The sequence below is a fragment of the Myotis daubentonii genome, chromosome 8 (assembly GCF_963259705.1).
Source record: "Myotis daubentonii chromosome 8, mMyoDau2.1, whole genome shotgun sequence".
In the NCBI taxonomy this organism is placed as follows: domain Eukaryota; kingdom Metazoa; phylum Chordata; class Mammalia; order Chiroptera; family Vespertilionidae; genus Myotis; species Myotis daubentonii.
In genome coordinates, this window is record NC_081847.1 from 75911385 (window position 1) to 75925571 (window position 14187).

General features: G+C 42.3%; 2 protein-coding genes across 4 annotated transcripts in view; one reads left to right on the forward strand and one right to left on the reverse strand.

Moving 5' to 3' along the window:
• Positions 1-904: 904 nt before the first annotated feature.
• The window catches only part of C8H18orf21 (chromosome 8 C18orf21 homolog), a 45359-nt gene continuing 32076 nt past the window's right edge, over positions 905-14187 (forward strand). The window contains exons 1-5 of one of the 3 annotated variants that reach the window (XM_059707111.1): positions 923-1130; positions 1216-1238; positions 2636-2835; positions 3734-3933; positions 5561-6189. In XM_059707111.1, the coding sequence (XP_059563094.1) occupies positions 1054-1130; positions 1216-1238; positions 2636-2835; positions 3734-3933; positions 5561-5714 (654 nt within the window). In that variant the 5' untranslated portion in view covers positions 923-1053 and the 3' untranslated portion in view covers positions 5715-6189. Of the gene's footprint in view, positions 1131-1215; positions 1239-2635; positions 2836-3733; positions 3934-5560; positions 6190-14187 lie in introns of those variants that run through there. The other 2 variants (XM_059707112.1, XM_059707110.1) reach the window with 2 other exon arrangements.
• The window catches only part of RPRD1A (regulation of nuclear pre-mRNA domain containing 1A), a 40589-nt gene continuing 35601 nt past the window's right edge, over positions 9200-14187 (reverse strand). Inside the window, exon 7 of the mRNA XM_059707108.1 lies at positions 9200-12679. Within this exon, the coding sequence (XP_059563091.1) occupies positions 12530-12679 (150 nt within the window). The 3' untranslated portion in view covers positions 9200-12529. The remainder of the gene's footprint in view (positions 12680-14187) is intronic.

Consider the following 14187-nt stretch of genomic DNA (forward strand, 5'->3'; position numbering starts at 1 on the left):
AATTTCACTCCTAGGTATATATCCAAAAGAAAAGAAAAGAAGTACTCAAACAAATACATGTTTGTGTTCATAGCAGCACTATGCACAATAGCCAATAGGTAGAAACAATCAAATGTCCATCAACAAATGAATGGATAAACAACGTGTTATATACAATGTAATATTATTCAGCCATAAGAAGGGCTGAAGGTCGAATATATGCTACAAGCCGAAGAACCTCAAAGATACTACACTAAGTAGAAGAGGTCAGATACAAAAGATCACAAGTATGATTCCACGATATGAAATGTGCACGGTAGGTAAATCCGCAGCGACAAAGCCGACTAGTGGTTGCTAGGGGCTGGGAAAGGGGAGAATGGGAGCAACTGCTAAACCCGGCTGGGGTTTCCTTTTAAGGCGATAGAAGTTTCCGCACTAGATAACGTTGGTATTTGCGAAACGTTGTAAATGTACTAAACGCCACCAAATTTTCACCTTACAATGGTTAACTTCATGTTGGGTGAATTTCACTTCAATTAAAAGCAGAAAAAGAAAACAAAAAAGCTCTCTCGTGTAGGTGCCTAAAGTCGGCTGGACTGAAGGTCCCCTTGCGTCCCTGCATCCACCTGCCTCGGCCCGGCTCGCGAATTAGAGGGCGACGAGGGCTGAGGAAATGACAACTGGGGCATCAGAAAGGGACTGTCGGGAGGGAAAGGCAGAGGAACCCGTGGGACTCGCTCCTGACATCGCTACCACTGCCGGGTGAGGCGGCTCCGCGCAGGCTCCGGTCCGCGGAGAATTCTCGCTGGGTCCTAGCGGGCAGGGGCAGGGGCGGGCCTGGGCGGGGAGACAGCCGGACCACACGGGCCAGGGGCGGGGCCAGGCGGGGGCGGGAGCGGAAGTGGGGCGGGGCCGAGGAGAGAGCCGGACCGCGTGGAACAGAGCCAAAGCGACCGGAACGGCTCATCGAGGGCGCCCGTTTCCGGACGGAACGTGGATCCGGACGTCAAAGTCCGCCACGCCGGGAGCCCAGCTTCCGGAGTCTCCTTGTGTCGCGGTGGGACTGTGGTGGCGATGAGGCAGAAGCACTACCTCGAGGCTGCGGCGCGGAAACTGCAGGCTCGCTGCCCGGGCCAGGCCCGCTATCTCCTGTAAGGCCGGGACGCGGGGAGCGGGGAGCGGGAGCGCGGCGGGGTGATGTGCCCGCGTTCCTCACGGCCTCTTTCTCTTTTGCAGCTGGGCCTTCAGTTCGTCACACGGTAGGGAGAACGCCCGTGGATTGCGGGTCAGGCTCGCCTCGCCCGCGCCCCTCCGTCCCGCGTAGCACTCAGAATGAGCGACGAGAGAAACCTGATCCCCCCACTGCCGCGCGCCCCTTCCCGGGCTTCGTGGGCCTGGCCTGGCCTGACCTATTAGCGGGATTGGACACCTTGACTAATCTCTCGAAACAGTTTCCTCACTTGACTTCACAGCTCTCCTACCTCTTTAGCCAGTCCGTCTCGAGCCGCTGTAACGTCCCTCCTGGCCTCCCCAGTCTCTACAATGTTGGAGCGTCCAGGACTCTGCCCTGGGACCTCTGGTCTAGCTGCACTCACCTCCTGGGTGACAGTTTGTCATCCCGTCTCATGGCTTTTCAATGCTGTATCCTGAGCACTTACCAATTTATACCCCCAACTCAGACCTCTCCCCCGGGCTCTAGACACATCCTGATGCCTTCTTGCAACTTTTGAATGTCTCTGAAGGCAAAACCCAAGCCTTAACCCCCAACACAAGTCTTCCCATTGCAGCAAATAATAACTCCTCTTTGGAATCAGCCATTCTTGACTCCCTTCCCGAACCAACATGCCCTTGTTTTGCAATATATCCGTCCTCTAGCCGCCTCTCACCTCAGCTGTCTAAGGCCGGGCCCAGCCACTGTACTTCTCCCGGAAAGCTCCTTACCTTTCATGAGTGCCATCTCCAAATGTTGATAGAATGTATAGTCATCTATGACATACTTTGACAAGTCTTCTCTTTATAGTGTGGTTGGCTGGTCCATGCAGCTTAATAATTTCCAGGGCATTGACATCATATTCTGTTACAGGTCTTACCAGTCTTACCTTCATTTGTTTAGGGCTCCCGGACGTGAGTTCTTTAAAGAGAGCAACTCTTTCACGCCCATATTTGTGTCTCCACATCCTAGCCTGGTCAGGGAATGCTTTCTTGATTGCATAAAGGGTCTGGGCAAGTCTGTTGTCTGTTACTTTATACTGAGAGAGCTACCTGCAGACAAAGCCCAGCCCACAAGCCACAAAATTATTTTTAAAAAGAAACAAAAGTCATAGTAAACTTATATTTTGTGATCAATGTGTTTGAAAAATAGGTGAGACATGCAGCCCTTTATACTCAGTACAAGTAAGGAGCAAGAGAATGGGGAATTACCTGTCTGTTGCTAAAAGGAATGAATGGATACAGTGATAGTGTTTTGCAAAATAAATCATCGCCAGTTTGTCTTTTAATAAATTCTCATAGTTTGAGTTTGCTTAAGGATAATGTATATCTGCTTATATTAAATAATAATATACCTTTCCTTTTTATATTTATAAAATTGGCAGTTTGAGGTAAAAAAAAAGTATTCTAATTTATTGAATCATGAGTTTCATTTGTATAATTTTAGATGCTAATAGCACTTTTGAAGAGACATGCCCATACTGTTTCCAGTTGCTGATTCTGGATAATTCTCGAGTACGCCTCAAACCCAAGCCCAAACTGACACCAAGAATACAGAAACTTCTTAATCGAGAAGCAAGAAATTGTACACTCAGTTTTAAAGAAGCAAAAATTGTGAAAAAGTACAAAGACTCCAAAAGTGTACTGGTAAGATTTTAGTTTCCAGACTTTCACTCAAAATGAAGAGAATCAGCCTGAACATAACTCAGAGATTTGTAGCAGTATATTGAGATTGGCAAAATATATACATTTTTTTTCCTAGTGATTACTGTTTCGGCAAGTGTACAGCTTATTTTTGCTTTTTACAATTACTTAAAATCACATATCACGAGCTCTCAAATTGTTCTCAGGTCTCATTGTTGAGCACAATTATTTTTACAAATTGGAGGATTTCTTGAGCAGACCAATGTGACTTCACCTGAACTGCAGCTACCACTAAATTATTTTTTCAGTTAATGGTCCTTTTCTTCAAACAACAGTAGCTTATTTGTTAGGCATTTGTCACTTTTTCAGTCATCCTCTCTTCCATGTCAGAGTATGTATTTACGTTTATGCCCAACAAAAGTAAGTACATCTTATGTTCATTCATTAAACCTTTGAGGGTCTATCTTATCCCATATAATGCTAAGTATTGGGGATATAAAATGGATAAAACAACCAAAATCAAATTACTTGTGGTTTATTAATAGAGACGAGTATCAGAAGGTACGTTGAACCATCCAGGTGTTGAGGGGTATTATTCCCAGTCTCCTCCATAACCCCCACACATGGTTTTACATTGAGAAAGTAGAGACTTTATTATCTTTAAAAGGTGTTTTAAATTAAATACGCAAGTTTAGCCATTCGTTTTTTATTGGAGATTTTCTCATTTTAAATTTGTGTTTGGTCTGATTCCTGCTGCAAGATTACAAGCTCCCTGAGGTTAGCCTCTGTTACCCTGTAGTACCTGGTCTGCTCCCTTGCATGTAAGAATTTAAGGAACATGTACTTTATTGGACTAAATTTTAAGAGAAATCCCGCCATATATATCTTCTTTTTATGGTAGTTGATTACTTGTAAAACATGCAACAAAACAGTGAAACATCATGGAAAGAGCAGAAGCTTTCTGTCAGCACTGAGGAGCAATCCTGCCACCCCTGCGAGGAAACTCGGCCTGAAGACCCCAGAGAGAAAGTCTGTATGTTCTGCGAACCTAAATCACAGGGTGTCTGGTTCCAAAGGCAAGAGCCCAGCGTTGACTTTCAGGTAATTAATTCATTAAGTTATGTGAATTGCCAGTGTTAACTCCTGAGTATTTCTTCCAATTTCCTCTTATGTACAGTGCCCAAACTTGCCTTGGCCCTCTTTTTTCCTCCATACCCTTTTCTTCTCTAGTCTCATATTCTCCTATAGCTTTCATTGTCACCTCTGCATGACTTCGAGGCAAATTCTCTACTTGCAACCTCTCCCTGTTCCCAGCTGCATGCTAAATATATCCACTTCACCCCCTACAGGTCCCCACGGCTGACTACTCAAACCTGCCCATCCTCCTTAAGTTCCTTATTCTGTGAATAAACATGCCCTTCTAGACATTCTGATCTGAAATGGCAAGTTCAGTTGACAACCACTGCCTTGGTCTTTGTCCAGTCAGCTGCCAGTTTCTGTTGTTCTACTTTCATGGTGTTTACATCCCTACTGCCGCTATCTCTTCAGGTCTTTATTCCCCTTTTGATGAATCTTCCTGTCTGATTTCCTGAATCACAGCTCTGATTAAAAGCACCATTTGGGGCATGCAGCAGGCTCTCCCGCCCTCACTGCCTGGCACCAATCTGTCTGCCTGTGTTACTTTGCCTAATGTATCCTGTGTGTCAGCAAAACTGAACAACTCACCATTTACTTTCCTGCTCTAAATCTTTGTTCTTGTTAGTTCCTCTAATAAATTCCTATGGAGATGTAACTAAATAGGGATTTGTCAAATGATACTGAGTTAACTATGACTGGGCACGTTTTAACAAAATTCAGGAAGGACTGGATTCTCTGCTTTCTGAATTGAGTTTTTTTAATGTTGGATTTATTGGATGAGAATTAAATTTCAAGGCCAGTTTTCTCTATATTCTTAATTTAATTGTTTTGTTATTTGGTATGATAGGAATTCATCATGGAAGTTTCCACTTTATTGGATAAAAGTAGATAAAAGAAAATTTGGTGTATTTAAAAGAATTCACTTGTATTTAGACCAGACTGCTTCTAAGACATGCAGGACTGAGAAAAATATTTCACATTTATCTTATAGATGGGGAGGCAGAAGAGGGGTCAGGCTGACAAACCCCAAATAAAGGTTCAGGATGAAACACAATTGGAAAGAATAAAATAGAATGAGGCGTAAATATACACATACCAGATGGGGAGTCATTTATGGAGTGAATATATATTGAGGGCCTCCTCTGTGCCTGGCACTGTTAGAAAGCACTGGACTGTACAATTAGTACAGAGTGCCCGCCCCGTGGAGCTTCCATTCTGGGGAAGATACAGCGGAATGGTACCTACATGTGAAGGTTGAGAGCCTTCAAAGTCATTGCTTAGCTTTGTCATGAGTCTTGATGTCAGACTTAAAGAGAACTCAAACCTGATGACACTTTACCTGTAGCCTTCTCTTTCAGATGTGATAGAAGCTTCCAGAACCACCCAGTATACCAACTAAATGTTGCTTGTAGCCTACTTAGTGAGGAGGTTTTTGGGAGTGACTGCTGGGTACAGCCACTGTTCATATATGGCCATAATACAGAAGAGTGGAAAACGTGTCTGATAGCAGTCATTTAGGCTAAGCAGGAAGAACACTTTTTAAATTGTCCTTTGTCGGTATTCCTAAGTGTAGTTTTATGTTTCTTTTCAGAACACCTACATCTGGACACTCAACACCCACTTGCTCCTCAAAAAATGTGAACAAAACAAAGAAACATTTCTCTCAACTAAAAATGTTACTTAGCCAGAGTGAATCCAAAAAGAATTCAAAGGTGGACTTCAGAAATTTCTTATCTTCTTTGTAAAGGATGGACTTATGGAAATAAGAAATGTTTAATGCAATTTCTGAAACTAAAGTTACCAGAAAAACAGCTTTTTAAATACTAGGGTATAAAAGCAAACTTTTCTTGGCAGTATTCTATATTTATGGAGAAAATACCTCATTAGAATGAATAACTAAAACCTGCCTATCTCCCAGGGTGATTCTGAGAATCAAAAACATATGAAAGATCCTTGTAGGTAATTAAAAAAATATATATGTTTATTGATTTTAGAGAGGAAGGGAGAGGGAGAGAAACATCCATCGGTTACCTCCCATTAGCATCTCAACCTGGGTATATGCCCTGACCAGGAACAGCACTGACCTTTTGGTGTACAGGACAATGCTCAACCAACTGAGCCATCAGCCTGGGCTCAACATGTTTGTTTGTTTTTGAAAAAACACACCTTTAAATAAATAATTTATTTAATAAAATATTAAATAGATATTTTAAACTATAATCTGTTTCTAAGCCTCTCTGTTGCTACAAGTTTAAAACTTGTTTTTCTTCCATTGGTAAACTGGGCGGCCAAGGTTATTAGCGAGTTAGTCTTGTAGTCATGTAAAGTGAAATTACACTAACTAGTGTCATCAAAGAGGGTTGGTGAGAGTCATCATTCTGAGACTGCGGGCCACAGGCTGCAGCAGCTGGGTCTTCCCTTCATATCCACAGCACCTACCATAATACTTTGGTCAGGGTAGATACTGTACCTTTCTGGCTAACTTCTCACTGGAACATGTTTCTCTTGAACTCTCTGCTCTTCTGTTCACTTACCCAGGCATATGAGCTCTGTTGTTCTTGGAATGTACCATCTTCTTGCCGGCTGTGGGCCTTTGCCATCTACTCCAGCCCCACTGCATTGAGGGCTACTCTTCCTACAGTGCTGGTGACCCTGTAGTTTCCTGCTTGACTGTCCCTAAGTGCCTGTGAGCTCTCTGCACGTCTAGGTGATCTCAGCACCTAGTTCCCTGCCCAGCACGTAGCACAAGCTCTGCAAATATTCCTCAATTATGGTAGTTAAATTCAAATTCCTTAGCCCACTTGTTCACACTAGATTTAGAACTAACATCCTCTCCAACTGCATGACTGGGAAGTAAGAAGGAGTAAAAGTAGGAACTCTTAGGCCGGGAGCTGTTTACCTCAGTGGCAAATAAGGACACTATTTATTCTTGACTTTCTTTTCTATTTGGCAGCAGGGTCTTTGGGCATCTCTAAAGAGAATATTAAAATTATTGTGTGGACATAAAACCTTGTCTTGATATGAAATCTTTCATACTTATTTTTTCAGGCCTATCCGTTTTTTAGAGAATATTTTCTCACTAATTTTTTTTTGTAAATCCTCACCCAAGGATATTTTTCCATTGATTTTTAGAGAGAGTGGAAGGGAGGAGGAGAAATAGGAGAGACAGAGGGAAACATCTATGTGAGAGAGACACATTGATTGGTTGCCTCCTGTATGCTCCCCGACCAGGGCTGGGGATCAAGGCTGCAACTGAGGTACATGCCCTTGACCTGAATTGAACCTGGGACCCTCCAGTTGGCAGGCTGACACTATATCCACTGAGCCAAACTGGCACGGGCTTTCTTACTAACTTTAATATGCAGTTATACACATATGCATAGGATATAGATATCCTATATAATAAAAGAGAAACATGCAAATTAACTGTCCTGTTATGCTCAAGCCATACCCACCAGCCAATCAGGAGCGAGTATGCAAATTAACCCAACTAATATGGCGGCGGCCACGGAGCTGGAGCAAGCCAAGAGGCTTGGGTTGCCCCTGGCGATGGAGGAAGCCAAGCTTCCCACCTGCCCTGGCTGGCCCTGGGCTCCGCTCAAGGCTACAAAGTTTCAATTATAGAAGATAAATAAATCCCAGAGAAAAGAAAAAAAGGAGAGGCTGGGAGTTTGGGTCACCCGGGGGCGTGGCCAACCTGAAAAAAAGCCATCTGCTCCTCACCCAGGCTGGCCAGGCACCCCACTGGGACCGCCATCCTGATTTAGGACACCCTTCAGAGCAAACCAGCCAGCCCCCACCCATGCACCAGGCCTCTATCCTATATAATAAAAGGGTAATATGCAAATTGACCCTAACAGTAGAAAGACTGGGAATGACTGATCACTATGACACACTGACCACCAGGGGGCAGACGCTCAGTGCAGGAACTGCCCCCTGGTGGTCAGTGTGCTCCCACAGGGGGAGCTCTGCTCAGCCACAAGCCAGGCTGACGGCTGCCAGCACAGCAGTGGTGGCAGGAGCCTCTCCCGCCGCCTCAGCAGCACTAAGGATGTCCAACTGCAGCTTAGGACTGCTCCCCGCTGACAAGTGGACATCGCCCGAGGGCTCCCGGGCGGCCAGAGGGATGTCTGACTGCCAGCTTAGGCCTGATCCCCCGGGGAGTGGGGCTAAGCCAGCAGGTGGACATCCCCTGAGGGGTCCCAGACTGCAAGAGGGTACAGGCTGGGCTGAGGAACCCCCCTGAGTGCACAAATTTTTGTGCACCGGGCCTCTAGTAATTTAAAGTATGTCTTTGAATCCTTAACTTTTAAAAATGTAAACTCTCCAGAGAGATCATTAGATCATGGTCATTTCAGATTAGTTGTTTCATTATTTATTCTGAACTTAGGAAAAGATCACACAAAGCTCACGTAAAGATCTTTCCTAAGTTCAGAATGCTTAGCATCCATGCTTTGGGTTTTTGCTTTAGTATCTTGGAATTACAAATACAGAATATAGAGCTAAGTAATTCTCCCATCCAGGAATGGAGAACTGAAGCACTGGCCAAGAGGACTACATCTCCCAGAATTTCTAAATAAGAATCACAGAAAGTTCTGATTCAGTTGGTATGTGGCTATATGCAAACGTCCCAAGTGAGTCTTATCAAAGATATTTGGCCAACACTGCCAGAGATTCCCAGATTTTAAGTATTCCCCCATTGTGCTCTAAATGCAAGGTGTGGTGAGAGGGCCTGTGCTCCAAAGAAGGAGTTAAAGCTACTAGTGAGTCTGTTTATTCAAAAGCACTTAAGCACTACTGAGCAGGAGGTCACAACAGAAGATTTGGTCTTGTCCTCTGCCCATAAGGAACTTGCTATATAATGAACTGTAAAACCCATACTTTATCATATCTCCTGGAATTGCCTGGAATTTTAAATTGTCAAGCAAGTAATGGACCTCAAAAGTTGGTCTAGTAGAGCATGGTTGTCAAATATAGTCCCAGTGGTATCAGCACCAAATAGTTAGGAATGCAAACAATCAGACCTCACTCCAGGTGATTAATAAGCCCCCGGGTGATCTGATGTTCTCTCAAGTTTGGGAACCACTGGCCAAGCAGAAGGAATCTCCTTCAGCAGTTTCTCCACCTCCGTCGCTGAATACTTCTAATACTTTCCTTCCCTCCCAGTCCATTAATCTCTCCCTCCCCGCCCTATATCCGATCAATCAGATTCACAAAAACAAGTTACACATTTCAAAAAGAACATAAAACTTTATTAAGAACATTTTATATTGTCATCAGATAAAGCCAAACAAATAGGGGTAAAGAAACAGGGAAACTTCATCTTCCCATGTGCTATTGCCGTGTCAGAACACTCATATGTGCGGCAACCCACTTGGGTCCCCTCCCAATAAACTTTGCATTCGCTTATAAAAAAAAAACAACAAATAAAAAAAGAACACTCGTGTGGAATGCTGGAATTACAGGTGGAAACAAATCCTCTGTATAAATTCAGTAGGTAACTCAATGCTCCCTTTCAACACAGAGAACTGGGTTTACACTTTTTAAAAAAGCTTCATATAGCGCAACAACTATGAAACAATATTTTACCTTTAGGAGCTATTTCTTAATAGAATACAAAGCAGTTTAGTAGCTTATGTTATTTCATATAATGTCAATTTTTAGAATGGAAATTTCAGAAAGGACATTCTAACTTTCCCAACTAATTTGTACTTGAGTTTCTTCATTCTAAAGATTTCTCAGAACCAGTTCAATCACTCACATTGAGTGTTGCTCATCTACAGTGACAACTGACAACCTAGTTTTTGTTCTTTTAATTTTGCAAATCAAGATGGCTGGGTCATCCCAGCTTTTGTTGATTCTGAAGGAGTTCCCATAGAAAAGCCCTGATGGTTCAGAGTGCCTGTGAGAGAAGGTGCCAGAACAGCTGCATCTGGACTCTTTTCCCAGAGGGGAGGCTGGCTACTGAGCACAGCCGATCTGACTCCCGGCTGCCCATGTGGTTCTTTACTTACTGTAGTGATGGAAGGAGCAGAGGGAACGCCAGGGAATCTGCTCAGACTGCCACTCCAGACAGCTGTCACTGTTTGTGGAGAAAAGAGTGATGGTATCCATTCACACTACAGCACCCCTATGCAAGTGGGGCGTTACACGTTTCTTTTGAGGGGCCAGGCCAAACTGCACTCAAAGATACATGGTTTGCCTCACATGCACAGTGGAGAAAATGCTCATGATTTAGAATTTGGTATTACAATACCCACATCTAAGCCCATTTCTTGAGAAGTAGTCTACCTTTTAGAAAAGAAGACTACTTACTACTAAGGCTTACCATGTTTTAACTGTCATAAGGCTGAAAATGTAACTTCTAAACCACACCATATCATTTGTGTTCACAGTCAGTGAATTAACCAACAACCAAAGATTTGAGAAGGATTGGTCATAGGGTGGGGTTGGGGTTCAGATTCAGGTTGAGTACTATCACTTATCACAAACTGCATCAAGCTCTTTAAAAAAATAATGTATTTTTATAATAAATATTTAGAGCAGACACTGGCATTAAAATCAGTATCTAAGTCAGAAGTCTGTCTTAAATGGTGAAAATATTCCAACAAATTTCTAATAGATTTCAAAGCTTCCCAGGCATACACAGTTTATAAATTAGTTTTAAGAGGAAAAAAAATATATTTTGAATGAATAAATCACCACTTTAGCATATCATAAATAAGGTTAAGAGTTTGAAAATAAATTAAAATACAAGTTTTTGCTTTCACTTTAACAAAAAAACCTAACTTACATGATACACTTTTAAAACAGTTATAACTAGGTTTTTATAATTGTGCATTTGTTACACTCATCTACCAAGCTGAATCTTTTTCTTACATATCCTACAGAGGGACAGGGGGACACCAGACAGACACCTCAATGTATGAGTCTGACTACTGCACATCATTTGTCAACTACATTAATTATGTCAACATGAATTATATCCATGATTAAGTGGGTTAGGTTCCCAGTGAGTTTTCTGTGGTGGTGTTCACACGGAACCTAACTATAATTGTTTCTGTGAGAACATGTGCCCCAACTCCCACAAGGTAACTAAAAAGCTTTGGACTAGAAGCCAGATGAATGGGAACCACTTACATGTGTCTGCTCTGAAGAAAGGTTAAACTGTTAGAAGCACTGTTTTCAGAACTACTGGCTATTAAAAATAAAGACTTGCCTTCTTCACATATAAATTCTTTTTATACTCTCTCATACTGAGGAAGAAAGAGTGAAGCCATTCAGACCAGTGAGACAGAATTGGCTTGCGGATTTAAAGATGTTTTATTGACTATCTAATTTGAATCTGCTTACAACAAAAAGGAAAATGTCTAATATGTAAAGTAATGAATGAAAAAAATGTTTATCCTAAGTCATTATTGAGTACAAATCCACAGCTTAACAATGTGATTTAAGAAGAAAGCAGGAGAGCATGCAACTGCTCTAACACACAGGGTTAAGTTGAAAGGTAAAAGTACATTTGTTTTGGTAATTCTAAATATACAAATATAGTATTTACCAGATCTACCCTGTAGTGCAGCACTGCTTAATTTCCAAATATACAGTCATTCAAAAACCTTAAGGAAACATTAAAAATGTTCCAGGCTACTTTATTGAACATTAATGAATATTGTGTCCTTGAGATATTAGAGCTAAAAATACCATTGCTTTTAAAGTTAAAGGCTATAGGAATAATAAAAGTATCACTATTTTGTTTCTTTTAGTCTCTCAGATGGCTTTATGTTAAAGGGATCGATATGTTAAAAGAAGACTGATCTGGCGAAATGAAAGCTGTCCTCTTAGCAAAACGTCAACATTACAACATTTCCCAAGCATTTCATATTACTCTGATCAAGTATTTCTAAACAGTTTAATCAAGGGGCCCTTACTTAACACACCTCATGTTCTACACTGGCAGCTAGAATGGAACCCCTATGGTGCTCTGATTTGACCCTAAACATTACACCCATGGTTAGTGTTAAATTACTGACATCTAAGGAATAAGGAATCAAAGGCATTGAGAGGCACACAAATGATATTTTGGTCGGGAAGAAGGGTGAAGATTAAGTGAAACGTTTAGTCCCTTCTACAATCAAGTCCTAATTATACCATAATTAAGTCTCAACCAAGTCCTGCTTAACTCTTACCCTTCAGGAATTACATACTATATAGTGATTAGATACTGAAGAAAACAAAGAAAAGCATTTGAAAATACATAAAGAAATAGAAACATGGAATCTCTCACAAGGCCCTGGATCAAAAAAATTTACAAAAGAGCTTTTGAAAATAACCACTATTTGTGAGCTTATTAATACACAGAGATCACTTTGTTTAAACTAAATCATGTTAACTTACCAATAAAATAGTAAACAAACCAACATTTTAAACAATTTTATAAATTACTTGTCATTTTTTTGTTTGTTAGTGTCACTCTCTCAACAATATACAAAAATAACGCTACAGGACTATCCACCTAACCTGTCTCCATCTCCCACAGTCCTGGGCCCTGGAAAGAGCCTGGTCAATCTTCACTGTAGATGTCCCCCGCAAAGGGCAGGTGCATGTGGCTGCCAGTGACATTGGGCAATCGAGATAAGTCCGGCAGGCTCTGGATCCGGGACCTGAGTTCTTTGCGCACCAGGGAAACTCTGGCTAACTTGCGCTTGTATTCCTGTAACATCAAATACTTTTCATTAGAATTCTGGCAGTTCAGAGATGTGCTATACACTCAGTTAATGCTGAAGAAAAAAACCATTATTACAATGTGAGATTTAGGATCTAAAGAGACTTTGGAAATAGACAACCAGGTAAACTCTGTTATTCTTATAAAAAACCACAATCTTTTAAAAATTTATTTTATTGATTTTAGAGAGAGGAAGGGAAAAAGAAGTGAGAGGAAGGGAGCGAGCGGGGCGGGGGGGGGGGGGGGGGAGGATGACATCGATGTGAGAAACATCCATCGGCTGCCTTTGGAATGCGCCCTTACCAGGGATTGAGTATGTGCCCCAACTGCACATCAGAATCACCTAGGGAACTCAGATTTTTCTAGAGAACTCCAGCCCCACTCCACGTCAATTAAGTGAGCCTCTCTGGAAGTGGGTCCACAACTTGTGAACTTTGTAAAAGCTCCTAAAAATGATGCTGATACACAGAACTGTGAGGCACTTCCCTACAGTTTTTCTGCCTAAAATTTAATAAACTAGTAAGATTTCTTTGTACAATTGACCCTTCTCTTTCAAAGAATAACTACAACTGGGGAAAGGGGTTGGTCAGAATTACCATAACCCAACTGCTCTAACAGAATGAGGGAAAGGGGGGTTCTGACACATTGGGAGCTCGGCACGCTGGCAGACAAAGCAGGCAAGGTTGAAGGCTGGATAAGTCAAGGATAGCTTTGGGCACATGGGAGAGGAGTAAATCCTTGCCATGTCTTACATGTCCCTGCATTTCTAATCTATCATGAAGAGCAACGAAGAATAAATAAGAGAGAGTTTAATAGGGAGCCATAATCTCAAGACACGGTTTTCCTCTTCCCTTTCCCCCTTCACCAGCGATGCACACAAACACCAGGTAGATTCCAGGAGAGCAGCACAGTGACATGCAAAAGATGGGCACCAGGGCATTTCTCATCAGAGCTGCATACGTCTCAGCTGGGTCTCATCACACATCTCCATACTCAGCACGTGCCTTATTCCTTAGGATATGCGAGTATGAGGGTATACACACGTCTCCATCTGTCTCGTTGTTCTTAGCTGAATCATTTTTTAATAATTAAGACCTAAAATGCTCTGGGGTCAGCACAAAATACTTAGATGCTATTTAAATGTGCTAAAAGCAACTACTCTCTGCCTCTTGAGGCCGAATGTTTTGAGAAGTGTCATATATGGCTTTAGTGGTCACTACTGCCCATCCTAATCTCTAGAATCCAGATAAGATCTTCTTCAATGATTGATTTCTCTTAATCCTTTCATTCAAATGATATGTGGCACCTTGGCCAGTGTGTGCAGTAGTTAGAGCGTCGGCCTGAGCACTAAAGGGTCATGGTTTGATTCCTGGTTAAGGGCAGGTACCCAGGTTGCAGGTTCAATGCCCAGCCCTGGGCAGAGTGAGTGCAGGCGGCAACTAATCGATGTGTCTCTTTCACATCGATGTTTCTGTCTCTCTCTCTCCCCCCCTCTC